We start from the raw sequence: 27,202 nt of genomic DNA, 5'->3' as shown, positions 1-27,202 counted from the left end.
GATTCCTATGCGCAACTGTCTGTACTCCTGCCTTTGTGTAGTGGTAAGATCGAGAGCTTGGCATGGTCATTTCCCCAATATGAGGTTGCATAGTCAGATAATTGAATGCACTTTGTTTTGTGGAGTTGTGGGCATGCAATAGCCTCACACGGCCCATCCCCACGCTCTGCGAGCAGTCCCACACAATGCGATCGACTTCGCGCAGTGCATGGAAAGATCCTGCTAAGCCGATTCAATGAATCGACAAAGGGGATTTTGCTGAAAAATTGACACGCAAAGTCCCCATTTTCCACGCAAAATAGTCCATGAAACAGCTCCAAATAGTCAAACGTGGCACACAACTTTGGCAATGCCTTATCCAAATGCGTTTCTCCTTTCCAGATACAGACCCCAAACAAGACCCTAAATGGGATTCTTAAATATATTTTTTCACTAGATAAGACTGGACCTATATACATGTAGACTGCTCTGGGTACTAATTTAGGGTCAGGTGACATCTAACTGCATCTGCCCAAAAAAGAGCAGGTGTAGTATTTGGCTGTCGTTGGACAGGTGAAGGTTCAAGAGAGTGCTTTGCCACAGGCAAGTGGTTCATGCCTCTTCCTTGGTGTTGGGGAGGATGTCATATGGGAAAGAGGTGTGGAAATCCTTTGAAACATTGTATGCCATTCTTGGCTAACACACATGGCAGGATTCTCTAGCATGCTAGAAGATTGTTTCAGATATTATTGGTAACAGTGATGTTTGATCCATGTTGGCACCACACTTGTTTGAGTCAGAGAATTCGAAAATAGTTATTGATTATTTGCTGCAGTCTTTTTTCCACTTTAGACAAGAGGAACTTTCCACACTTGTCTGATTCCCAAAAGCTGTTTACAATGGCTCAATCCCATTGAAAAAAGCTTTGTAAATCAGGGCCGATAACGTTAGATTCTAGGGCCTTGGTAACTACTTTCAAATTGTGTGGCCCTATGTTTCTACCTGATTAACCTAAATAACATCATCAGACAAGGACGTAGAACACGATCTATGAGTTCTAACCTGTGCTGCTCTCACCAAATTGCTGCTGGCTGATGGCATGGGATGGACCCACATACATTTTCCTATTTACACTTGAGTGTATTGATTTCTTTATTGCAATAGATTTACTTAAAATGTTGTTTAGAGAGGCTATGTTTTGTGTTCGTTCTAGGTAACATTTTGATGAGCATTGTTTAAATATGTTTTTCCTTTTCCCTCTTGTACTTTGTCATCCATTTGGGATATGTTATTGCCTGTGTGTGCAACATGTATTGTTTTAATTTAATGACTTGTATTCTTTGTAGGTGTAATTATATGTCTGTAATAATTTTAGTAAAACATATATATTTATACAAACATTATTTTGGAACACTGGTGTGCCTAAACAAGAGATGTATTCTTATATTTATTCGGTTTTCATATGAGTTTTTCTGGTATTGCCTAAACTAATTCATAGGTTTTATTGGGCAATTGATCCAGTATATAGACATAAAGCTGTCGCCATCAAGGAATCATTGTAAAGACAAGACTTCCATATAATATATTACATAAATTAATCAATGTTTAATCTATTTCTCCTTCAGAGTATTGCAAAACAAATAAGTTAACCCCCAATATCTGAAACGGATATTGTGATTCTAAACTTGGGTGATGTTGACATCTACTGGAGAAGTGCAATATCGTCAATTTGGATATTTTCATTGACTTTTACTTTTCACATGGTAAATCAGGTTGGGGAACTATGGCAGAGCCCTGGCGGAAGTGCAGTTTTTGGACCCTGCTGGTGCTAAGCCCCGACTCTGCCCCCTCACCCCCCCCCCCCGGCCCACTCGAAACCCAGAGTTTCAAATCCCTTGTACATTTTCCACAGCATTGGGATTCCTACTTATTTTTGACAGATTGCAATAGAGCACTTTTCAGCTGTCAGAGTCCCTCCTCAGCCTGTTTCAGCATCTTATCCTGCCTCTCTCCCATCCACCATCCATTCATTTGTGAGGCGGGAGAGGGGATACTCTTAATGTGGACTAGAGCTCATGCACAGTCAGGGTTGGGAAGATAGCTGAGGGGCAAAATGTGCGTCTTAGAAACCAAATGCTGAGCAGCATGCGCTCAGTACCTGGTCCCTTGCTTTGAGACTAGAGAGTTTGGCTTGAAGTGCGACATAAAGCGCCATTTTCATTGGGGGGCGAGGAGGGGGCGGGGTGTGTGCAAAAAAATAATAACGATGTTACTAAGAATTTGGAAATTGGAATGATGAAGTTCAGGAAGCCATTGCAAAACAGATGGGTGTGTTATGTTAGGTTAAATAATATTTATACTGTGCCCGTCACCACCGGAGTGGTCTAACAGAGCCTGACCTTGGCGACAATAACATGAACAGTGGCGGACTGAAATGTAGGATTTCTCTTGCATACGACAGGGGTTTGTCATGGGAATATAATACTATATTGCCCGTTTGCGTGTTAGAGCTACATATAAAGACTTCTATTTTGGGGCAGCTATTTTTTTTATTAGGTTTCTTCAGCAACAATATCTAGAGTCTTCGCCAAATCAAACAATTTGAACTGCCAATAAAAACAGAGATATTTGAGGTCTGGGTTTATATCGTGGACACGTTTGTGAAATTGTCACCAGTATGTGTGCATAGGAGGAGTCAGTGATATATAATAAAACCCCCATTTTATTTCACATTGAATCCAAGAAGTCCAGAAAAAAAGCAGGCATTTTCATTACAAACCATTTTTCCAAATGCATCTGCGTGATTTACACCCTCCCATCAGTGGGCTGTCTTCCTTGCCCCCCCCCCCCATTCCCCCCTCCGTTACGTTCTGCGGGTCATTGGTCAGAATTAGAGATAGAGGGGCGAGTGTGACCTAGCTGATAAATCCTGTGGGGGCAGGGGGAGACGCTCAGGGGTAAAGGCCAAGGTCATAGTGCTCGCTGTTTCTTTAATTGGTTATTTCTTGCGCCAAGGCCCCTTTGACACAAAGCTCAGTTGGCGATGAACGCCCCTAATCTGAAAGTAGACACATGTACATTCATTAAGCATCTTTATGAGCACTGGGCACCCATCAGAACAACACACACACAAACAGAGCCACCGCGCTTCATTTCGTGTTCAGTGCGAGCGAGTTTAGTGTCTTGACGCAGCCACTTGCCGGCTGGATCCACACAGCGCCTGAGGCTGAGACGCCATGGCCAGAATTCCCAAGACACTTCCTAGTTGCTAGTGCAAAACGCAGAAATGGTGACATGGTTTTATCTGGAGGGGGCAGGGGGAAGGGTCACGGGGTCAGTGGCAGCGCTGTTCATGAGAACAACGTGTAACTTGCAATGTATGATGCACGTGTGCATACGGCAGGGCGACAGAATGGCACGGTTTGATCACGTGAACGTGTATTTCCCAGAATCTAGCAACATATGTTTGAATTAAATATTGCGAAAATCGTGAGCTCTTGAGACAAAAAAAAAACACTAAACACCTGATTTACAAAGCGTTTTTTAATGGGATTGCGCCATTGTAAAACACTTATATTTCAGGACCAATTGCATTAATGGTTAAATTCAACAACACATATTGGTTTACAGACCAGATGAATTGTAACCTTTTTTAAAAAATACTTAGTAAGTTAAAATAATACTTGCTTATTGATGATAATGTCTTCCACCTGTGTTATTTTCAATGCTTGTTTTGACTACATTACACGCCTATGCACCATTCATCTGGAATCATGTATATGTTATTAAGGTCCACTACATATGGTCGTCATATTGCAGGTATCTGCAACCTTTATCTGCCTAGATGTTTTGGAGTACAACTCTCATCAAACAATGACAATGGAACCACATCAGTTAGTCAAAGGATCAACACACACAGCGGGACACACCCTCGACACATTCTACGCCTACAAAAACCTCATCTCCACGGCACCACCAATACAAATTATCTCGAGTGATCACCTCATCATTCCATTCGTGATCATGCTACCAATGAAAACAGCCAAACAACCCAACAAACTGCCAACTATCATGAAAAGAAACTGGAGGACCAGCAAAGCTAGCAACTTAGTATAACAACTTGCAATGACAAAACCACAAACCCGAACGAAGCTGACCTCGACAAAAAAACAGAACTACTTCATAAATGGTCACCAGAACAATCTACAATATTTTCAAGGAAAAATATTTTACCCCATCGTGCAAGAGAGCAACGGCAAAATGGTTTACTTCCCTCCTCATCGCCATGAAAAGGAAATGCAAGAAGCTGGAACTAGAATGGAGGAAAAAATATGACAAGGCAAAAAACTCACAATTTCAATAACATATCTGTTCATACAAAAAGGAAATCTATAAGGCCAAAAAGAAATACTATGGGCCTCATTCCGAGATTGGAGGTTGTCATAGCGCTATTTGTGCCATGACTGTCTCCAATAACGGTACCAGCACCGGTCTCGTTCAATGGGGACTTACCGGTGTAGTCCGACCTTTGCGGGACTGGTAAGTCCCCGCTGAAAAAAACATTCCCCATTCCCATTGAACCCCCATAGGGCTCAATGGGAATGGGGAAGTAGCTAATAACAGTACCGCAATTTGCGGTACCGTTATTAGCTCTGAAGTCCCTTAGCGGATCCCGTCCATAACATCTGGTAAAACCAGGCGTTGAAGGAGGGACCTGCTAAGGGAACTTGTAGTAGGGCGGTAAGGGATTACCGCCACCAGTCTCCTTAACGGTGCCCGTTTCCCTAACCGCCCTACTCGTAATGAGGTCCTATGACAACCAAATCACCAAAGCTGCAAACACCCAAAAAGAACTGTTCAATATCATAAACAAAATGAGTAACCCCCTTGGCTGCAACAACATACTGGTACCCTCACTGAAACAATGCAACAACCTTTTTGACCACTTAAAAAAAATCAGTGCCATCCACCAAATCATACAAAGCAGACCGGTCAACCAAAACACACAACCCCCCCTCCCAACTGAGGATTGTCAGAACAAACTCCAAAGCTTCCCCCAAATATCAGCAGAGACATTCATCAAGCTGTTAAGAAATAGCAACAAAGCAGGCTTCCCCATGGACCCCTACCCTACGCACATATACAAATCAATCCTCACACAAGGCACACCTCTGGAATACTAAAGAAACCTCTTCAATTTATTATTCTAAACAGGGAAACTAAGGTGATCTTTGAAATCGGCATACATCAAACCACTCCTCAAGGACACAGCAGGCAACGTGGAGGACCTCTCCAACTACAGACCCATCTGAAACACCCCCTATCCAGCAAAACTACTTGAAACCTACATCTATGGAATAACACAATAACACATAGAAAAACACCAACTGTTGGACCAGGCACAAGTCGGCTTCTAACCTACGAGAGCAATGGAAGCACACTCCTCTCAATCTGGGATGATCTAAAGACAAATGCAGACTCTGACACAACCTCAGCTCTGATAACTTCTGCACCTCTCTTCAGCATTCAACACAGTCAACCATGACATCCTCATCAAGAGACTGGAAGAAAAAGGAATTACCAGCCTAGCACTACTCTGGATCAAATCATTCATAGCAGAGAGAAAAGAAACCATCTGGATGAAACCTTTCATGTCCACTCTAAGGGAAACCACCTCTGGAGTACCACAAGGATCATTCTTATCTCTGTTGCTCTTCGGCATCTATCTGACTACACAAATCAAGACACAGCTTCACATGCTACAACTACGCCGATGACATACTAATCATCTACAAAATACAGGACACACATGAAGAAAACACAACACTGGAAGACTGTCTACGAGAACTCTACAGTCGGATGAACACAAACGGTCTCAAACTCAACACAGGCAAAACAGGATTAATGTTTATAGCCCAAAACGGGGAAAACAACCACTACATCCCATGGCTGACAGAACTAGGAACAGCAGAGATACCGTTGACAACCGTAATAAAGCTTGGAGTCCTGATGGACAACAAACTAATGCAATAATCAAGAAATGTTTCTTCCACCTGCACACAGTAAAAGGGATCCTACTATTCCTTTCCTTCACCCATAAACCACTCACTATAATCTCCCTCATCCAGTCCAGAATAGACTACACCAACAGCCTATACCTTGGAATGCCGAAACACCTACTACAAAAACTACAATGCATCCAAAACACAGCGGCCAGACTCCTGCTCAGACTACCATGAAGGAAACGCATCAACCCAGATCTATAAATGCTAAATTGGCTACCCATCAAATAACAAATAAGGTTCAAAACAATGTGGATAACACACAGAGCAATCCACAGGCAAGGAGCAGAATTCCTACAAAAGAAAATAAGCATCTACCTTCCAGAAAGACCACTCGTATCAAGCAACGACATTCGCCTAAAATCAAAACCATACAATAAAAGAACAATTGGAGGGTTGTCAATTTTCCGCCCAGCAGCTAAAACGTGGAATTGCTTCCCTAAACACATACACAATACAAAGGATCACCTGAAATTCAGAAAACTACTGAAAACTTGGCTCTTCACATCAGAATCAGAAGGGAACGACTAGGACAAACAAAGACTCAGCTGAAAACAGAGCTCACACCAACAGACTTACATTGAAAAAACAAGGCATGGAGAAAGCCGAAGAAAGAACTTCTCCCTACAAAAGCCCACTCCAATCAATACCCTCGAAACAGGACTTCCAGACGGTACAGCATTCATTCATCGCCTGTTTTCTTTTGCTGAGATTTTTGAATTTCAGCTGAAAAAATGAATCACAAAAATATGGGGGGGTAAGGGCATATGAGGGTTAGGGGTGTTGGGAGGATAGAAAATACATAAAAGGAAGGGGAGGTTTGGGGGGCAATCCCCCTCAAATGAAACAAAGAAATTCAATGAGTTTTTTTGGTGTAAAAATGTCAGCAAAAAAACTCTGTAAAAATCAATCTGGGGATAAATGAACATAGAACCTCCCAGGCACAGACGGGGGAGCATCAACCAATACTGGCAACCCAAGAGGCCTCAGGGCACCAACCACTGGTAGGGAGGGATCCCACAGAAGAAACCCATGGAGGCACCCAAATCCACTAACTTAATCATCTGTAGCCAGGGGGTGGGGCAGGCTGTCACAACCTCTCATGCCCACAAACCACAAGGAAGCTACAGAGGAAAGGCACCACCATAGGCAGTGCCTGTCGATTAAACTGCCACATAATATCCAACACACAGGACGGACAGAGATGATAAGCAACAAAGTAAGAAACATCCCCAATAACCAAACACTACAACCTCAATTTCCACCAACACTCTCTAACACAAACACACACAGCCACATCTCTGCACAGCAGTCCGCACGAACTTCACCACACTGCAACAACAAAACAAACAACACATTGCCCTGCACAGCAGCATATGGGAATTGTACTGACTCGAAAATCACACCAAAGCTCAGCAAACAGTGCAACCCAAACTGAAGCTGTCAACAGGACATCACAACTTTCACTCTACCTATTCCTGCTATACCCTACTAAACCCCTCCACACTCTCCTTTCAGATCTGCCAGAGCGTCAGGGGACCATTCTGAGGGTGATAGTGCACGGTACAAGTGCCCTTTAACATTAAACATTAACATCAGCCCTAGCCAGCACATTCAATGGCAAGGGATCATGATAGTGGTCGTCCAAAACATCTGGAGAGCCAAAGGTCTCAGATTCCTGTGGTTTAAAACAATTGTGCTGTTTGACTCTAAAATAACTCCTCTGAGACCTTAAGGAGATATTTTTCAAGTCAAAGGTGATCAACCTGATGCCTGCAGCCCCCTTTGCCTAACCAGGCCACTTGCTGCCAGCCGATTGGCTACCGTGCCTATCTTCCTCCCCATTGGCCACCGGCAGGCCAAGCTGGCCCACTCCCTCCAAGGCCCACAGGAGACAAGGCCAGCTCCTGTTTTGAGCCTGTTTTGCCGTGGCTGCCGTCTGCCAGCCCTCCTGGCTCTCGCACCAGACCATTGCCAAGGTAACACTCCTCTTCCAGGCAAGCCGCCGTTATGCCTACTTGCTGTTTAACTTTGCCACCTTATGCATCCAAGCACCAGCAACCCTGTCAGCATATGTTATCATTTAATTGAAGTCAATCGACTCTATCGTCTGCACGTGAGTCTTCAGTTACTGCTCACATTGTGCTCCTGCTTTATCTTGTCGGTGCCCGATCCAAAATCACAGCGGTCCTCTGCGACAAAGTCATATCTTAACACAGCAGGCGCAGGCACGCTGTCTCTCGCCTTATAATCCTGACACTAGGCGCTGCACCATGTATGATTATTATGCCTAATGCACCATCCTGGGTATCGTTACTACCATCTGTGGGTAGACAACCTCCCCACTGCACACGAAAGGAACGCTTGCTAATACTGTGTTACTCTCCTATTCAACATGTTTAACATGCCATTCTGCCCACTTGTTGATACGCTACTGAACTGTTGTCTTTCTCACTTCGTGTAATGTGCCATTTTGACCACTTTGCTGCCTCATACACTTGGATATTCTCCCCACTTCAATCACCGATCCTGTCACTTATGTACCTCCTTGCCACCTTATCTGTGCCTGCATTCTACTGCTCACTTGCACCAATGTGCCGCTTGATTAATCCGCTTTTACCTGCGCTGAAATATACCTACAACTACTGCTGACCATAGTTAGCCCACCCAAGCCGCCATTGAATTGCCCCAACTCATATCCTGGAGCTAATGCTGATGCTGCCCTGCCAGTATTTGGTTGGTCTGCAAGCACTCTGCACACATGGTATACTTTGCTTCATGCCCACTCAACCAAAGTCAACCCTGCCTACTGTGATTTGTCCTAGAGTATTTCGTGTACCTGCATTTTGTGTTACAGACCCACCTAGCTACAGTCAAACCTGCCTATTGCGCTTTGCCCTAGAGCACTCTGTGTACTTGTATACTGTGTTATAGGCCTATTCAGCTAAAGTCGATTCTGCCTACTGTGTTCTGCCATAGAGTATTTTGTGTACTTGCATATTGTGTTATAGGCCCATTCAGCTAAAGTCGATTCTGCCTACTGTGTTCTGCCATAGAGTATTTTGTGTACTTGCATATTGTGTTATAGACCCATTCAGCTAAAGTCGATTCTGCCTACTGTGTTCTGCCATAGAGTATTTTGTATACTTCTATATTGTGTTACAGGCCCACTCAGCTAAAGTCAAATCTGCCTAATGTGTTCTGCCCTAGAGTATGTTGTGTACTTGCATATTGTGTTATAGTCCTACTCAGCTAAAGTTGATTTTTGCCTACGATCTCTCCTAGAACACTCTGTGTATTGCGCATACTCAGGCCTCAGGCCCATATAGCTAAAAGCCAAACCTGTCTACTGAGACCCACGTCTCACTATTAATATGCCAGGCCACCGTATCCCATATATCCTTATGCCATTTATCACTCTTCAACTAGCCATCAGTCTAGTAGCCTACCCTAAGGCTACCATCCTAGAAGAGAAGAAATTACTCCCTCCTACCTCTTCCAGCATGGCACCCAAATCTAGTAGTCTTGCCTATTCTAACCACCAGTCCACAGGACAACTTACTATGATTGCTTGTACTATGGACATTAGAAATCTTAAATTACGTAGCAGACTTCCCAAAATTTACGACCCTCTTACTAGATCTGGGCCCATTGGCACCTTTGAAGAGGACCTGCACAACTTAATTGCTAGTAATCTCAAACCCACATCCCAAGCATTGTTGCTTGGTGATTTTAACTAGGCCTCAATGACCCTTCGGACAAACAAGCCCTGCAAATAGCTAACTCCATCAATGCATTAGGACTAACACAAAAGGTGAACGCTCTCACCCATATCAAGGGTAGAACCCTGGACTGGGTAGCCGACCACAATTGCATAGCCACTATCACCTCTATTTCTCCCCTATCCTGGTCCGACCATTTCCTCGTGTCCTTAACACTTTACACCACCAGACAGACACTCATAGCCCCCCAAGTAGTGCCACCCTGTCTAACCAGACTAAAAAAGAATATAACAGTGGATAATGTGATCCCTAATATTCTACCTACTATAAACTCTCTGCCAGACAACCTGGACCCAAGCACCTTGGTGCAAGAATACAAAACGATCATGTTCTCCACTTTGGACAAAGTCGCCCCTCTCAAACTGAGAGCTAGTAAAGCGAAATCACACCTTAACAAGTGGTTCACTCCACAACTAAAGGACCTGTGACTACTAAAAAGAAAATGTGAAACTGACTGGCGCCTCTGCCCATCCCATGAGACCAAAAAGAAGCTAGCGTCCACTGCATCACATTATAAAAAAGAAATCTGCCAGGCAAAAAGAAATTCCTATAATGAACGTCTAGCCAATTCCAACTCTAGCATGAAAGAATTATTCATAATCCTACAAGAACTAGAGTCCCCTATCTCTCCACCCGATATCTGCATTAAAGATAAGAACTGGTGCTCAGAGATACAACAAGCACTAACCAATAAAATTAACACTCTCCAAAACAAAATAAAAAATAAGAAAGACTCATTGAACTTTTCTTATCCATCTCATCACGACCCTCCACCAAATGCTAATATCCTTGATCCAAACATCACATTCCGTTTCACCAAAACAACGATCCTGGAAGTAGAAAAAACTATCCTTTCTCTCAAACTGTCCAACTGTAAAGGAGATATCTGCCCAGCGCACATCATAAAAGAGGTTGCGAGAGACCTCGCCCCTTTCATCTCCAAACTGATTAATGCCTCCTCTGCCTCCGGCACCGTCCCTTCTAATCTCAAACAATCATGGGTGCTCCCACTTCTCAAGAAGCAAACCTTGGACCCACTTATCACTACTAACTATCGCCCTATCACAACGGTGCCATTTTTACTCAAAATTCTGGATAAAATTGCATATTTGCAGATCCAAAAACATCTCGAACTGCACAAACACCTAGGGGTCCGACAATTAGGATTCCGACCACTACACGGGACGGAAATGGCACTGATAGATCTGAAGACTCAGATCGACGAGATGAGGGATCAAGGGAAAAAACGCATTATTGCTGTTACTTGATCTCTCAGCTGCCTTCGACTTGGTCGATCATAAGGTCCTCTGTAGGCACCTTGACACAGCAGCCCATTTCTCCATTGGCACTGTTAAATGGATAGAATAATTTTTGAGTGACAGAACCAGTAGAGTATTTTCACCCTCTGTAGCTGCGGATCCCACCCCTATCATGTGTGGGGTCCCTCAGGGCTCCTGTGTGTCCCCCACTCATTACAACATATTCACCAAGCCACTGTTCGACGGTCTGGACCTTCTGGGTGTCACCTACACTAATTACGCAGATGACACTCAGATTCTCCTGCCTCTTTCTTGGGAATCATGGCAAAGACTTGGCATTGGTGAATAGAATCTATCTCACCATTCAGGCATGGATGGCCACTCACGGCCTATGCCTGAATGATGACAAGACAGAGTTGATAATCCTCGGCTCCCCCTCCATTTCCAAACTAGGTCATGAATATGCCTCCTTCATCATCGACGGCAACAACACCATTGTCTCCAAAGAGGTAAAAACACTTGGTTTCTACCTTGACGCAACGATGTCCTTCAACAAACAAATACATTCTCTGGCTTCTACCATAGCCTACACATGTAAGCTGATTAGAGTAGGTATGCCCTTCCTTTCTAATGACAGTTGCCTTATACTGGCCAGAGCATTAATTCTTTTAAGACTAGACTACTGTAATGCCCTATACAGCAGCGCCATTAAAACCATTATCCAAAAACTCCAAATACTACAGAACAATGCCATCAGAGCTGCACTAGGCATCAACAAATGAGTGCACATCTCTGCAATCAGACGACATCACAAATGGTTATCCACCCTTAACAAAATACAGCTAAAAATTGCCTCCCTGACGCATAAAGCACTACACAATGTTGCACCGAGCTACCTAATTGACAGAATATCGAGAAGAACTTCCAGTAGACCCTCTAGAACTATCAACACTAATTGGTAGTACCCACAATCAAATCTCTAAGATTGGTGGCAATAGCTTCCCTGTGAAGGCCGCTAAACTTTGGAATTCCCTGCCTAATCAGTTAATATCTGACCTACCCTATTCTTTCTTCAGATAGAACCTCCTCACCCACCTTAATTTGACTGAGAATTAGTCTCCCTGGAAGCTTAGACACTTCAGTACGACCTGCTGATTGATTGTAAATTTGTACATCACTACATACTAAGATGTAAATAACTTTGCCTCTCTGTGTAATTTGACTAATCTGACTTGTATATTCTATTTTGTATTATCTGCATGTATATTGTGTCTATTCATATATGGCCTGTACATTATGTAACTTTTGTAAGCTTCGCATATCCTTGCTGCGCCCTGCTACTCCCGGGTCTGGTGCGCATTATAAATGCAATAAACAAATAAACAAACAAAAAAACAAACCTCCCCTGCAATACATGTTTACTTTAAGGGCAGTAGTTGACATACATTGACACTCCTCTTGGTTTTTGCTTTAATCATTTTAATTAATTTGTTTATTTGTTTATTTGTGTTCATATACATACAGCAGAGTGGCTTTGCATATACAACGTACAGTTACATACAATACAATTACACCCAAGACAAATAAAATCACAATTCAAAAATCTTAAACACAGCTAGAAGAATACATCATTGCAAAACATGTGAGCACTCAGGATATCATATCAGTTCCTCATACAGGTTACTCTTCATCTTGAGAAGGCTGTCTAATCAGATTCATAAATAGGGCTAATTCGCAAACTTGCAAGAATACACCTTCAAATAAAAACACACATAAGTTCAAATAGCAATTAAAAGAGGATATAATAATACACATTACATCGGTTTAGTATCATTCATAATAGTGTCCTAAAAAAGTTAACACAACAGAAGAATTAACTGGATAAAATAGCAACCCATTTCCAATAGAATTTTACATGATAGAATATTAAGTTATACTCACACCCTTTCATAAAATCTGACCAAATTAAAAGATTGCTGTCACCAGCCGCACCACTCCGATATGAATTTAAAAAGCTGTCTGGTAGTGTGCGAAGACTGTCACAATCAGTTAACTAGTGCTCAATTGTTTTGAGATCATTATTACCACACAAATGACAGAATCTGTATTTGCACAGGATTCCAATCCACGCTCCTTGGGTGATCAGGGCATAACTAATGTTACATTTTATCCTCATCTAATGCCTGGCAATCATACTATTGGGATAGGCAGTTAGATGTGCCGCTTACAGGTGCGTTCAACAATATAGTCACAAAATTCAGTAGCATAGCATACATAATACAAATTCACCAGCTGTTGTTCTTTACAAAGTCCTTTCAGTTTAGTTTTTATGTGCAACTTTATTGTGAAGACATGCCCATCCGGGGCAACACCGAGGCATCCCTCAGTCCATTTAGCATGTGCAGACAGCAACATCCAAAGGGCCCCAATTGTCATAAAAATATCAACTTAAAAAAAATCTCAAAACATACCCATCATAGTGTTTGTCTTTAGTTTGAACAAGCTGTCACAAAACATGATCATCTTCACTATTGTATCAGCAACTATGACCACAAAAGTGATGGGTGGAAGGTTTTGAATGAATCTGTACCACTGGCATTGCTCTGGGCAACCTTCCACACCACCGCTTTTTAGCCCGTCTGCGCCATTGCAAAAGGGGTCCAGCCATATGCAAATCAGTCTGGTACTGCCACCAATGGTAGCAGCCCAGCCCGAACTGCTAGGCCAGGTCCCCTCTGCACGAAAACACAAGCAACCCCAGACATGTTTTGGCCTTTTTGGGCCTCCTCAGTGAGGTGCAGCTTGGTTCCCTATGGTGCAGCGAGCAAGGGACCCACGTCTGGGCATACCCTCTCCCACATAGTGAGACAAACTGTGACCACAAAAGTGATGGGTGGAAGGTTTTGAATGAATCTGTACCACTGGCGTAGCTCTGGGCAACCTTCCACACCACCGTTTTTTAGCCCGTCTGCGCCATTGCAAAAGGGGTCCAGACATATGCAAATCAGTCTGGTACTGCCACCAATGGTAGCAGCCTAGCCTGAACTGCTAGGCAAGGTACCCTCTGCACGGAAACACAAGCAATCCCAGACATGTTTCGGCCTTTTTGCTCCTCCTCAGTGAGGTGCAGCTTGGTCCACTATGGCGCAGCGAGCAAGGGACCCACGTCTGGGCATACCCTCTCTCACATAGTGAGACAAACTGTGACCACAAAAGTAATGGGTGGAAGGTTTTGAATGAATCTGTACCACTGGCGTTGCTCTGGGCAACCTTCCACACCACTGATTTTAGCCCGTTTTTTTAGCATCGTTAGCGATGCCAGAGGTGGTCCCGTGCCTTCCGGGCCTAGAGCCCAAGATACTCTTCACTGATAACGCCCAACAAGGCTGAAAGATGTCTGGGGATTCTGGTGGTCTCGTGCAGAAGGAATGTGACCTAGCAGTTCGGGCTGGACTACCCCTTTGGGGGTGGGACCAAGCCTGATTTGCATATGGTCTTCCCCTTTTGTAATGGCTTGGCAGGCGAAGAACAATGGTCTGGAGGGTTGCCCAGAGCGATGCCAGAGGTTAAGATTCATTCTAAACCTTCCAGCCATCACCTCTTTTGTTTTGCTATTGTCACCCTGAGTGGGATGGGTATGCCCAGACGTGGGTCCCGTGCCTGCTGGGCCTAGAAACCCAAGCTACTTCTCACTGATGACGCCCAACAAGGGCGAAACATGTTTGGGGATGCTTGTGGTCTCGTGCAGAAGGGATGTGATCTAGCAGTTTGGGCTGGACTACCCCTTTGGGGGTGGGACCAAGCCTGATTTGCATATGGTCTTTCCCCTTTTGTAATGGCTTTGCAGATGAAGAACGATGGTCTGGAGGGTTGCCCAGAGCGATGCCACAGGTTAAGATTCATTCTAAACCTTCCAGCCATCACCTCTTTTGTTTTGCTAGTATCAGCAACTATATCACTAAACTCACTTTGCACCCACATTTTTTTTGTACTGGTGGCTCCAAATTGAAAATACTCCATTTGTTGTTTTGCAGGGGTTGGGGCAAACATCCTACCCTCATTTCTCTGGCATACATAGTAATGATCCCCCACATGTACATGATAAGGGAGTTCTGTGCCACATAAAGCACAAGACTGTAGATCCCTGCACATTTAGGGGATGTGTTATTGTTTTATAGAACCAAGACCAAATGTCAATATGTTTAAAGCATCTCTGTTGTGATGATCAAAAATTGCAATATTGTGGTAATGAATTGCATAGCAAAATTGTTAATGTACCAGCAATTGTCATGGTTCTGACACTAGTGAGGAGCAGCAATAGGATAAGATGCCAGTGTGCCAAGCTGGGGGCATACAAAATATTGGGCCACACAGAGATAAAAACTGAGTTGCAGATTGGCCTTGCAGTATGAATGGAACTATTCAAAGGATGGGTTTCAAAGTGGGGATGGGCCCAGAAGCATAGCCAGACATGGAGCATGAATAGGCATCGAGACAGGCATGGGCCTGAAAGTAGGTATGGATCTCCATATTATAGTTTAAATGTGTATTAATTGAATAGCAAACTACTTAAAAACACTTAATTTTCTCCAATACAAATGTTGCTACCATAAAAAGGTTTCACAGAGAAATTAACATCAGATAGCCCTTAATATTCAAGCTACCTCCTTCACATTAATATCACATTCTCATATGTATATATGGTGCCATTAACGTCTATTACATGGGTAAAATACAAACAATGTTGGGTAGCAGTAGAATCCATAGGCTTGAATTTAGAAAAGCTTCACTTTCGGTTTTAGAGCACAGAGCATGTTGGTTTGTTTGCACCACATAGGAACATACAGTTATGAGTTTCTGAAAATACAAGAACCATCCCTCCAATTCCATTGGATGATTCATGTCTATCTAATTCAGGGTCCTTACATGTATTTGACTGGTCATTTTAACTTGCATACTTTTCTAGTGGATTAAAGTAATCAAACTGAGCTCCATCTCCCCAAACTAGAATGGCATGGATTTTCGCTATATGTCTCTTATAAATTAACTACGATTGTCCCAGGCCAACATTTTAATAACCTGCTATAACATTCTTAAGTCAGCTTAGGCTTCACAAAGTTTGCCTGGTGGGCAGAGAATTACCTGAATAACAAACTCACAATCCAGTACAAACATACAAGACCTTTCCCTATTACTCTCACCACATAGGTCTTCAGACAACCCCTCAGGAAAGGAACTACAGGTAATGGATGCAGCCATTTTGTCATTATACACCATCGTCCCCCATTGAACTTAAGTGGCTGGGTAAGAACTCTTCATTGCGATGGACAACAGCTTGACAAAATTGAGAAATCGGAGGAATAACAGATTTGAATTGCAAAGGTTCAGTGTAGACTTCAAACTCCTGTGTTGGAGTCCTTACAAATCCAAATTCCCTCTCCCAGCCTCCCCTCGTTACTTCTAGCACTCTTACCACCTTACACTTCTTAGACAGGCAACCCTTGCACATGACAGCAATCTGCCAACAAAATAGGACATTAAAGAAACAATGTAAATGGTCACATCTATAGTTCCATCACTCACATCTCCACACCTAACCCAGGCTTGCAGCACTGACATCGAACTGATTAATCTTGATCCCCCCAACCCCCAGATAAAACATACACCCAGATGCCACTGCCACAAACCACTTAATCATAACCTGCACCCAGAACTCGAATACATCTAACCTACATGCATCAACGGCACAAGATTTACGTCTGCTCCCCATCCCACTAACACTACAATCACTGTCCCCATTTCTTACAGGGCTACACAAAATAAGGTGCTAAAATAGCAGAGGTGCACTTTACAAGACCCCAGCACATTTCAATACATGAGGAGGACTTGTGCAACAACAACACATTAGCAGGAATAAAATTGATGTGACATGCTCATAATAGAATTCACCACAATAGCTTGACACACTAATAATGTGAAATAGATGTGGGAAAACATGTGCTTAAAATAGTCAAGGTTAATACCTATAAAATATGGAGCATAAATGATGGGAATGCCAACATTAAAGTATTAATTGTCAGAACAAAATCAGTATTTCCCTTCTTCAAACTATCACTCTACAAAATAGACCCTAATTCAAACTACACCCTTATTTCACACCACTTGCTTTAAATATTACTCAGCTCACTTCCATGCCAGTGTTAAAGTGAGTCTTCTTGGGAAGTAGTGGTACAGTGTGGCACAGTGTGATGTTAAGGCTTCATTTGTAAAGTGATGGACTTGCTCTGTATTAGGAAAATACCTAATGTGTATAATTGTTTGTATCTTTAATGCTGGCACCCCCATTTTAGTATACTTCATCTTTTTATAGGCGGGCAGCTGAACTCTTTTTAAAAGCATGCTTTTCCACACTGATCAATAAACAGTTAACATTAAACCAAGACGTTGTAATATATTCTGGAATGTGTGTGTTTGCCATGGTGGCCTCACTGTCTCAAGAGGAATGAGGTAGACTGGAGTATCCAAAGGTAACTCCTTCATGTTCCTAAAGAGGCACCCAACATGTACTCCAATGCATTCCTTTCAAATGCTACACAACTGCAAAGTATTGCCCAACGTTGTGCAATCTGATATGTTTGTATTCAATTCTTTATTGTCTGGCCTAGCTTCAACAAGTGAAACTTTACACACATACAGCAATAAAGCAAAAACACAAGCAATTTATACATATATAAAACACTATAAAAGACGTTAATAAAATCACATATACAGATTCCAACCATTGTGTTACATTAACATAAGCTCATTGTAAAAATTACAATTTTTTTTACAAAATTCATCAGAGTTAAATCCAATTAATCAGTGGGCTGTAAAAGAAAATTCCACATGTAAACAGTGGTTGGGCTTTAAAATATCGATCAAACATTTCATTCTGCTGTTTACCAAGTGCTGGGCATTCAATAATTATTCGTCGTTTCTTTAAATTTCATACACAGACGACACGCCTGTTGTACCTTCCGCAGTCTGTTCCTTTCACCTAGCACATCGCTAGTTAACAGCAAATTTTATTTTATACGTAAACAAAACTCCCTGATTGTTTAGACAGATGCCTTCCCATAAATTTCTGTATGTGATTATGTGGCTTGATATCCAAGGAGACGTGCTTGCAGATTTGATAAGCTCCAAGGCATTGTCTTTTTGCGATCCAAGCATTTCCATATAATTTCTTCTTAATCCTGCATGATCTATACTCTATATCCTCCAACAATGTACCATTTTCCTTCAGGATAGATAACACACTTTTCATCCAATCATTCAAGGGAGCGCAATCACCTTGTTTAAAAAGAACATTCAGCTGCCTAAATAGGGAATAAGCTGGCGGGCACAAGATACTTCTCACTAATAAAATTCTGTGCTAAGTAACAAATATCTCCAGCGGAACAAGTTGCAAAATGTGTCATTCGGCTGCAATTGGAGTGCCCATGGGACGTGCCAGCACTCGCTGCCAAATGAAGGACTCAAGCCTAGACCAGGACAGACCCTCTTCTCGTACCTCCACCCCATAGATCAGCTTTGGAACCAAAATTTGGATGTACCTTTTCACAACAGGTAGAAGGGAAAAGCGCCCATATTTCCTATCCAATACCCATGATTGGGTAACTGCTGCAATTGCTTCAAGCTTAAGAGCCTGATTTGTCAGTCCCAATGACCTTTTTGCTTTTAGCAGAACATCAAGATATCTATGTACCAGGCAAAATTAGGTCTACCTGATAGAATCCTAAGTCGATCTATGATGAGGATCTTTGACTTGGGCATATTATGTCCAGGCTCAAGTCCCCAAAGTAATCAGCCACAGTATTTAACGGCCTTTGAAGGCCCATTGCGATACAATCCATAAGGACGAGATCGTCTTCATATGAAAGGTAATGCAACTTCAAGGAGCCCAGTCAGGGGGCGGGGGGATAACCACAATACCAGCTACAGCTACATGTCGAGGATATCAAGGTTGAAGGTTGAAAAGAAATGGGGCTAACCCTCATCCCTGTCATAGGCCCTGCTCAACATGGATCCAGCCCGAGAACGATCCCCCTTGATTCAGCCTAATTTTAAGTCTAATGTCTGAATGTGGGTGTTCCAAAATATTAACCAAAGGAACCGGACAGCCTCACTCCCTCATCATCTCCCACAGCCTAGAGCAATCTACACAATGAAAAGCATTTGAGATGTCCAAGAAGGCTAGGTACAAGCTACGTTTGGTCTGTACATCCTGATATGACAAACGCTTTATCAATAAGCAATTCAAGGAAGTGCATGTGCCCTTGCAGAAAAATGACTGGTTTAGATCAAATCTGCCAGAGAGTCCTCAGCCCAACATTCAAGGGCCACATTAAAAAGCATGACGAGATCTTGTAGGAGGCATCAACAAGGGAGATTGGGTGGTAATTTAGGTTCTGACCTATCTGCTGTCATGAAGATCACAACAACTATCGCCTCTTTACATGTCTGGGGAAACTGATGAGTAACGAGGGTTTTCTGAAATAGCAGGAAAAGAACCACTCACCGTAGTTCAGGAGCAGATTTTTAAGTTAAATTTGAGGGGGATCGAACAAGGGGCGTTAGAGGACTTCACCCTTTTATTGGCTACCAACATACCCTCTGAATCTATCTCCGGCATCTCCCAAGATTGTATCATATTAAGTGTAGATCTGCCCTCCACAGAATTGGTAGCCGCCAGGGGCTGAGCAGCATACAGATTTCTAAAGAAGGTCTCCAAATGGCAGGCCGGTATGGGCTGTAACTGCAAAGAAGTTTAAACATGGCTCCCTCTTATTAGTTTCCAGAAATGCAAGAAATCTCTACTAGCGAGTGCAGACAACATGTGTTCTGCATCTCTTTGGAACAATACATGCCTATAGCCCCTCATTCAGTTCCTATACACCTGCTTTAGTCTCCTTATGATTGGATTTGCGATATCACCCAGAATCCTTGCTTTCCTAATATCTCTTCTTAGTTTTTTCTTCTTCCCAATGTTTTAATAATTTGGTATAATACTTTTATTTATGCCAAAGTAATATAATTTGGGTCACAATGCAAGTGCTTTTTCAACAAATGTGAATTATGCTATCTGTTTTACTGTTAGCTCTAGCTGCACACTAACTTAGAAGATTGCACGTTGGCTTGGAGAATACTTTGATGTTCGGGTAACCCTGTTCCAAATCATGATCATAGTTCTTCACTATTTAATTTATGCTCATATTCTTCACCTCGACATCTTCAGTATGAGAGCTAATCACACAGACCATCTGCTGATCAAATCCTGCAGTCTATTCTCCCACACTGAAACAAGCTCAATGGCAGACTCACACCCCTTCACTGTCCTCTGCCGCCCTTCCCTGCCCCGCGCTCAGCCTCCATATTGCGCCCGTTCCACACACACCTCCATCTACCTTTTTTACTGTCCAAGGCATCTTTTTGGACCCGCACCTATCAAAATAGAACAAGGGCTTTCTTTTAGCTCGTTTTCTATTTTCACTGGCAATTGTCATTTTTTAGAATTTTTGTTCTTTTATGCAATACAATCATTTTTTTGATAAAATGAAATCGTTGCAATTAGCAAACCTCGGTGTGTTGCTGCTGCTAATACCAATATTGCCTTTAATTGAAGGTGGTAACAGCCCATCACCCATAAGAAACTACTAACTCACTCCGTAGCCCCTTACCACGCAGTACTGCCCACCACTGATGGGATTATTGTCTAATAAATAGTTAGGCAGAGGTATTTAAGGTTTATTGCATTTATACAACATTGTTAGCTATCCCTGCATTTACATAGATATTACTCATATGTAAAAAGTTGCTAATACACACTACCTAATGTCTTCTCTTTCTAGGTACTCTCGATCGGCATGAAAGTGGGGAGCTGGCAAAAGCAATTTTGACATCCTCTGTGGATTCTCATTTTCATAAGCCGGAACCTTTGCCCTCTGTTTCCCATGAGACACCAAAGAAACCATCAATCTACAAGACCACCAGCTCACACAAACTTGGCACAATGTCATACAGTCTCCCTCACACTGAAAAGTTCACACAAAAGGTAGGTTTCAGAGCAGAACAAAATATGTACACAAATAGTGACAATGTAGCCCTAGGGTACAAGGAGTAAGACCGGGCTAAGGCCAGGGCCCTGGTTGATTTGCGGGTTAGAGTTTCTGCTGCACAGATGTAATCATTAATTCTGTTCCTCCCTCGGAAGTTTGAGTTTTGCCAAGCCTTTAGAGAACCTTTTCCAAATTATGAAAAGGAGAGGGGATTTCTTAGAAGTGGTACACACATTCCCCATGTGGATTTGAGATGGTGCACGGATGAAAAACAGAGACAAACTAAGAGAAAACTATAGTCATATGAAATACAATTGATTCATTTTTATAACATAACATGCTCAACCTCTTAAGTGCCAAGGACGAGTATGCTCGTCCTTTTTGCATAGACTTGCATAATAGCTTGCCAGTTTACCGGAGACCATTCTCTAATCACGGCACTGGAATTTGAACCTGTGTTGATCTGCGTGATCTTGCTTCCAAGACAAACACATCCCCCCTGAGCTATCCTCCCGGCCCTGACCAACGGGAGACTAACTTCGTAAGGATCTGCATCCACAGGCTTCTTAGGAACAAATTGAAGAGCATAATTGTGTTTGCTATTTTGTACTTGCTCCAATGATTGCATTGTTGCTTACGGGGTCTCATGAGTGTTTTAAATATATTGAACAAAGGAGGATGTCCATATTATAGTTCTGAAAGAATTTAGAGGTCTAGAAAACATTCCATCCTAGTGCCATATTTGAAGTTTAAAGAATTAAATTATTTATTGTATTATATTTTGCCAGCATTGGCGGTTCACTGAATGCAAGGTTTAAGTAATGATGCTTGAGTACCTTTTTCTGCCTAGAGTAATACCAGAGGATCATGCATTTGAATTTGGCTGTAGCCATGATGTTGGTGTGGTTCATTAGTTTCCTTCTAACGGCCGATTTATATATATACTTAATAATGCCACGTGTTGCCTTGTGTAGTTAGTTAATGTTGGCTGTTTCTAAACACATTGAGTCGGATTTACAGAAGCATTTTCCAATGGGAAAATCCTATAGAAAAGTGCTTTGTAAATCGGACCCATTGTGGCATACTTATCTTGTGGGTCTATATTCCGGCAGTTTAAACGAAACTTAAACTTGCAAAGATCTGACAAAAGTGTTTGAATTATAGCAAACAATCAGAATTCCCTCTTACAACATTTTTACAAACAATTCTGTGAATAGTAAATTCCTATTGAAATGTACTGCAGTATATAATATGATATGATAGTTTATTTATATAGCGCCTATACACAATGTGTTTCAAAGCACTTCAAGGGGGAACAAGGGAAAATACAATGACATTCTTACAGGCCATGAACAGTAAGAATGTGAAATTAACTATCGTACTCGGCCTAGTGACATTTCAGATAGTGCAAGAGCTAAGACATAGATAAGGAAGGGAGGGGGAGAGTGGGAAGGAAATGGAAACAGACAGGCGGCTACCGTACTAGGCCTGATGACATTTCTGTTAGAGCCGGAGAAAACAAAAGGTGAGGGAGAGGTGTGCAGAAAGGGAGGCGAGGAACAAAACAAGCGACTGTCATACTAGGCCTGACGACATTTCAGATAGTGCTAGAGGGGTGGTGGGGAGGTAAAAAACAATAATGGGAGTGTGGAGGAAACAGACGAGGTTGCTATCATATTAGGTCCAGGGACAATTCCGATAGAGTAAGTGCATAGAAGAAAGTAAGGGGAGGAGATAGGAAAGGGGAGAAGGGAAAGGAGGAGAGAACAGAGAGTAAGCAGTCAAAAAGAGTGGTGAAGCAAGAGTGCAGAGCGAATACAATTGCAGAAGTCAGTAGTAACACATAATGTTGCAAGGCAGGATACAAGATGAAGATGGGGACAGCATGATTCAGGGACACCATGAGTACAAGATGCAAAGGAAGGGCTAAGAAGGTGAGTGGTGCTTAGGCCAGGTGACTTAGATCCACTTGCACCTGCTCCCCATCTGCAAAGGAAAAGAGGCAGGAGAGCTCCTTAAGAAGGCAAAAGAGCGGCAAGCAGGAAGGCACCAGGTGGGCGGGGCTCGCTAAGTGGTGAAAAAGAGCGGCAAGCAGGAAGGCACCAGGTGGGCGGGGCTTGCTAAGTGGTGAAAAAGAGCAGCAGGCAGGAAGGCACCAGGTGGGCGGGGCTTAGGCCAGGTGACCTAGATCCACTTGCATCGGCTCCCCATCTGCAAGAGAAAAGAGGCTGGAGGGCTCCTTAAGTAGGAAAAAGAGCGGCAAGCAGGAAGGCACCAGGTGGGCGGGGCTTGCTAAGTGGTGAAAAAGAGCGGCAAGCAGGAAGGCACCAGGTGGGCGGGGCTTGCTAAGTGGTGAAAAAGAGCAGCAGGCAGGAAGGCACCAGGTGGGCGGGGCTTAGGACAGGTGACCTAGATCCACTTGCATCGGCTCCCCATCTGCAAGAGAAAAGAGGCTGGAGGGCTCCTTAAGTAGGAAAAAGAGCGGCAAGCAGGAAGGCACCAGGTGGGCGGGGCTTGCTAAGTGGTGAAAAAGAGCGGCAAGCAGGAAGGCACCAGGTGGGCGGGGCTTGCTAAGTGGTGAAAAAGAGCGGCAAGCAGGACGGCACAAGGTGCGCTGGGCTTGCTAAGTGGTGAAGAAGAGCGGCAAGCAGGACGGCACCAGGTGGGTGGGGCTTGCTTAGCGGTGAATGAAAGGTTTACAAGGGAATCATTCTTGGGTGGGAGCAGGCATTGCTGTGCAGAATACCATCACAAAGATCAAAGGTAAGGTGTGAAAAAAGGATTTAAAAAGTAAATGCTGTGGTCTAGAGTTGTTAACATGTTGAAGAGAAAGTGTCTTCAAGAGTACATGTGAAAGTCTCGCATCTGTGGCATGCTAGTGCTCCACAGCCACACATTTTGTTAACAAGCAGCACACATCCTGAGTTCTTTTGAAAGTCTCTTGTTGGGGCTTAAGAGCACCATTCAGGCAGAATGTATTTAATGGACAAGCTTTCTATTTGACCAGAATATCGAAGCATTTCACTTCTTACTTATGCTGCTTGCTCGTCTCTCTAGAATTAGCCTACTGTTGCTGCTTGTTTGACTGCCCGCCAGGGTGTGGCAACTCTTTGTTTTGCTTTCAAAGCAAAGCACCATAACTGACCACTTACTTAAAAGTGAATTCTGGATGACCCTTGTGGCCTGTTGCATTGAAATCTACGTACCTCCTCACCTCCAAGCTACGTCCCAGCAGCCCCACAACATATTCCTTATTTACCCCAAGGGGTCCCAGTCCATGATCCATCATCAAGGCCATTTGGAGCCCACAGCAGTCACCAGGATCCTCCAGTAGTAGAGCTCTCCTTACCCAAAACCCGTCAATGAGAAAGCAAAGCCACAGACACACAGTGGTTGCACTGTAACCGAAGAGATACCTTTGAGAGGTATACTGAACCGATCCAGGCATCACAACGGCCTAGACCTTTCCCATAACCGGCCACCAGACACAGAATTTATGCCTACACTCAGAACCTCTTTCAAAGGTACACGCACACACCCAGGCCACGTACCCTTTACTAAGTTGACCAGATATTCTGCCACCTTACTGCCAAAATGCACCCATTTTTGTGGTATTACCACCAGTAGTAATACTGCCTGTGGTAATACCGTCAAAATCCGCATGGAGTCCTATGGCCTCCATCCACAGGAACTAACACCGGCAAAGCACCACTTGTAAACTGGTGGTAATGCTGCCAGTGGTAATACTACCGGACCAAGTGGTGGTAATGGTAATACCGTTTGGTGGTATCACAGTGGTATTACCACTGAGGTACCACCAAACTCTTAATGAGGCCGAACTATCTGGTATGAGGCAATGCACACTTCACCAAACATTTTACTAAACATGCAGCTACTTACCCACAACAGTGCATGTTTTCTCTGGTCTACTGCAAACCAACATTTCAGCAACAGGAGTCATGCTCTCCTCCAACTACCCCATTACTCTCTGAATGCCCAAAGGATCAAAAGTGCCAAGAGGCCTTGAAAATACTAGAAGCAATGTTAGGCGCCATGTTATAAGTGGCCCAAAAACAACAAGGAGAACAGTACCAAGAGGCCCTGTAAATGTTAGAAGCCATGCTATGAGTGACTAAATAACAACAAGGAGACAAGTGGCAAGAGGCCCTGCAAATGGTAGAAGCCATGCTATAAGTGACTAAATAACACCAAGGAAAAAAGTAGCAAGAGGCCCTGCAAATGTTAGAAGCCATGCTATATGTGTCTAAATAACAACAAGGAGACAAGTGGCAAGAGGCACTGCAAATGGTAGAAGCCATGCTATAGGGGCCACATAACAAAAAGGTGACAGGTGGCAAGAGGTCCTGCAAATGGTAGAAGCCATCCTATAGTGGCCAAATAACAACAAGGAGACAAGTGGCAAGACCCTGCAAATGGTAGAGGCCAGGTGACACGTGGAAAGGGGCCCTGCAAATGGTAGAAGCCACGCTATAGTGCCAAATAACAACAAGGAGAAAAGTGGCAAGAGGCCCTGCAAATTTTAGAAGCCATACTATGAGTGACTAAATAACAACAAGGAGACAAGTGGCAAGAGGCCCTGCAAATGATAGAAGACATGCTATAGTGGCCAAATAACAACAAGGAGACAAGTGGCAAGAGGCCCTGCAAATGGTAGAAGCCATTCTATAGTGACCAAATAACAGCAAGGAGACAAGTGGCAAGAGGCCCTGCAAATGGTAGAGGCCATGCTATAGAACAACAAGGAGACAAGTGGCAGGACGCCCTGCAAATGGTAGAAGACATGCGATAGTGTCCAAATAACAACAAGGTGACACGTGGAAAGGGGCCCTGCAAATGGTAGAAGCCATGCTATAGTGGCCAAATAACAACAAGGAGAAAAGTGGCAAGAGGCCCTGCAAATGGTAGAAGCCATGCTACAGTAGCCAAATAACAACAAGGAGACAAGTGGCAAAAGGCCCTGCAAATGGTAGAAGATATGCTATACATCGTCCAATAATAACAAGGATAATAGTGCCAAGAGGCCTTGCAAATGGTAAAAGCCATGCTAAAAATAGCTCAATAACAACAAGGAGAAAAGGACCAATAGGCCTTGCAAGCGGTAGAAGCCATGCTATACGTGACCAAATAACAAGGAGAAAAGTGCCAAGAAGCCCTGCAAACAGCATAATCCATGTTATAAGTGACCCAATAACAACAAGAAGGAATTGCCAAGCAGCCGTGCAAATAGCAGAAGTCATGCTAAAAATAGCCCAATAACAACAAGGAAAATAGTGCCAAGAGGCCTTACAAATGGTAAAAGCCATGCTATAAGTGACCAAATAACAAGGAGAAATGTGCCAAGAGGCCTTGCAAACGGTAGAAGCCATGCTATAAGTGACCAAATAACAACAAGGAGAAAAGTGCCAAGAAGCCCTGCAAACAGCAGAATCCATGTTATAAATTACCCAATAACAACAACAAGGAAAGTGCCACGAGGCCTTGCAAATGGCGGAAGCCATGCTAAAAATAGCCCAATAACAACAAGGAGAAATGTGCCAAGAGGCCTTGCAAACGGTAGAAGCCATGCTATAAGTGACCAAATAACTACAAGGAGAAAAGTGCCAAAGAGCCCTGCAAACAGCAGAATCCATGTTATAAGTGACCCAATAACAACTAGAAAGGAATTGCCAAGTGGCCTTGCAAATAGCAGAAGTCATGCTATAAATGGTTCAATACGATCAGGAAGAAAACCTTTTGAGACACCTCAAACAACAGGATGATTTTGCCAAGGGAGTCAAGCCACGAACGTGGATTTAGACTTCCACGTGTTTGTATTGCTTGAAACATGTAATTAGATCACATCTGCATTAATCAAAGGACTTACAAATTATTAATAAATCCATGTAATGTTGACCCATTTAAAATTAGTTTTCCTCAAATGCTGCTTCCAATGCCTACAACATTCACTGCGCCGCTCTCTTTTTTATAGCATCAGTTTGATTAAAAGTGCACAGATTATTTCA

The 27,202-nt window shown here is 43.1% G+C and overlaps 1 protein-coding gene across 2 annotated transcripts in view; it reads left to right on the top strand.

Moving 5' to 3' along the window:
- WDR72 (WD repeat domain 72) overlaps positions 1-27,202 on the top strand; it is a 933,775-nt gene that overhangs the window by 450,514 nt on the left and 456,059 nt on the right. For both annotated transcript variants that reach the window (XM_069624855.1, XM_069624854.1), the window contains exon 14: positions 20,973-21,175. In XM_069624855.1, the coding sequence (XP_069480956.1) occupies positions 20,973-21,175 (203 nt within the window). The remainder of the gene's footprint in view (positions 1-20,972; positions 21,176-27,202) is intronic.

This window comes from Ambystoma mexicanum, chromosome 11 (assembly GCF_040938575.1).
Source record: "Ambystoma mexicanum isolate Mex_15411 chromosome 11, UKY_AmexF1_1, whole genome shotgun sequence".
NCBI lineage: Eukaryota > Metazoa > Chordata > Amphibia > Caudata > Ambystomatidae > Ambystoma > Ambystoma mexicanum.
This window is presented reverse-complemented; position numbering and strand designations above follow the sequence as displayed.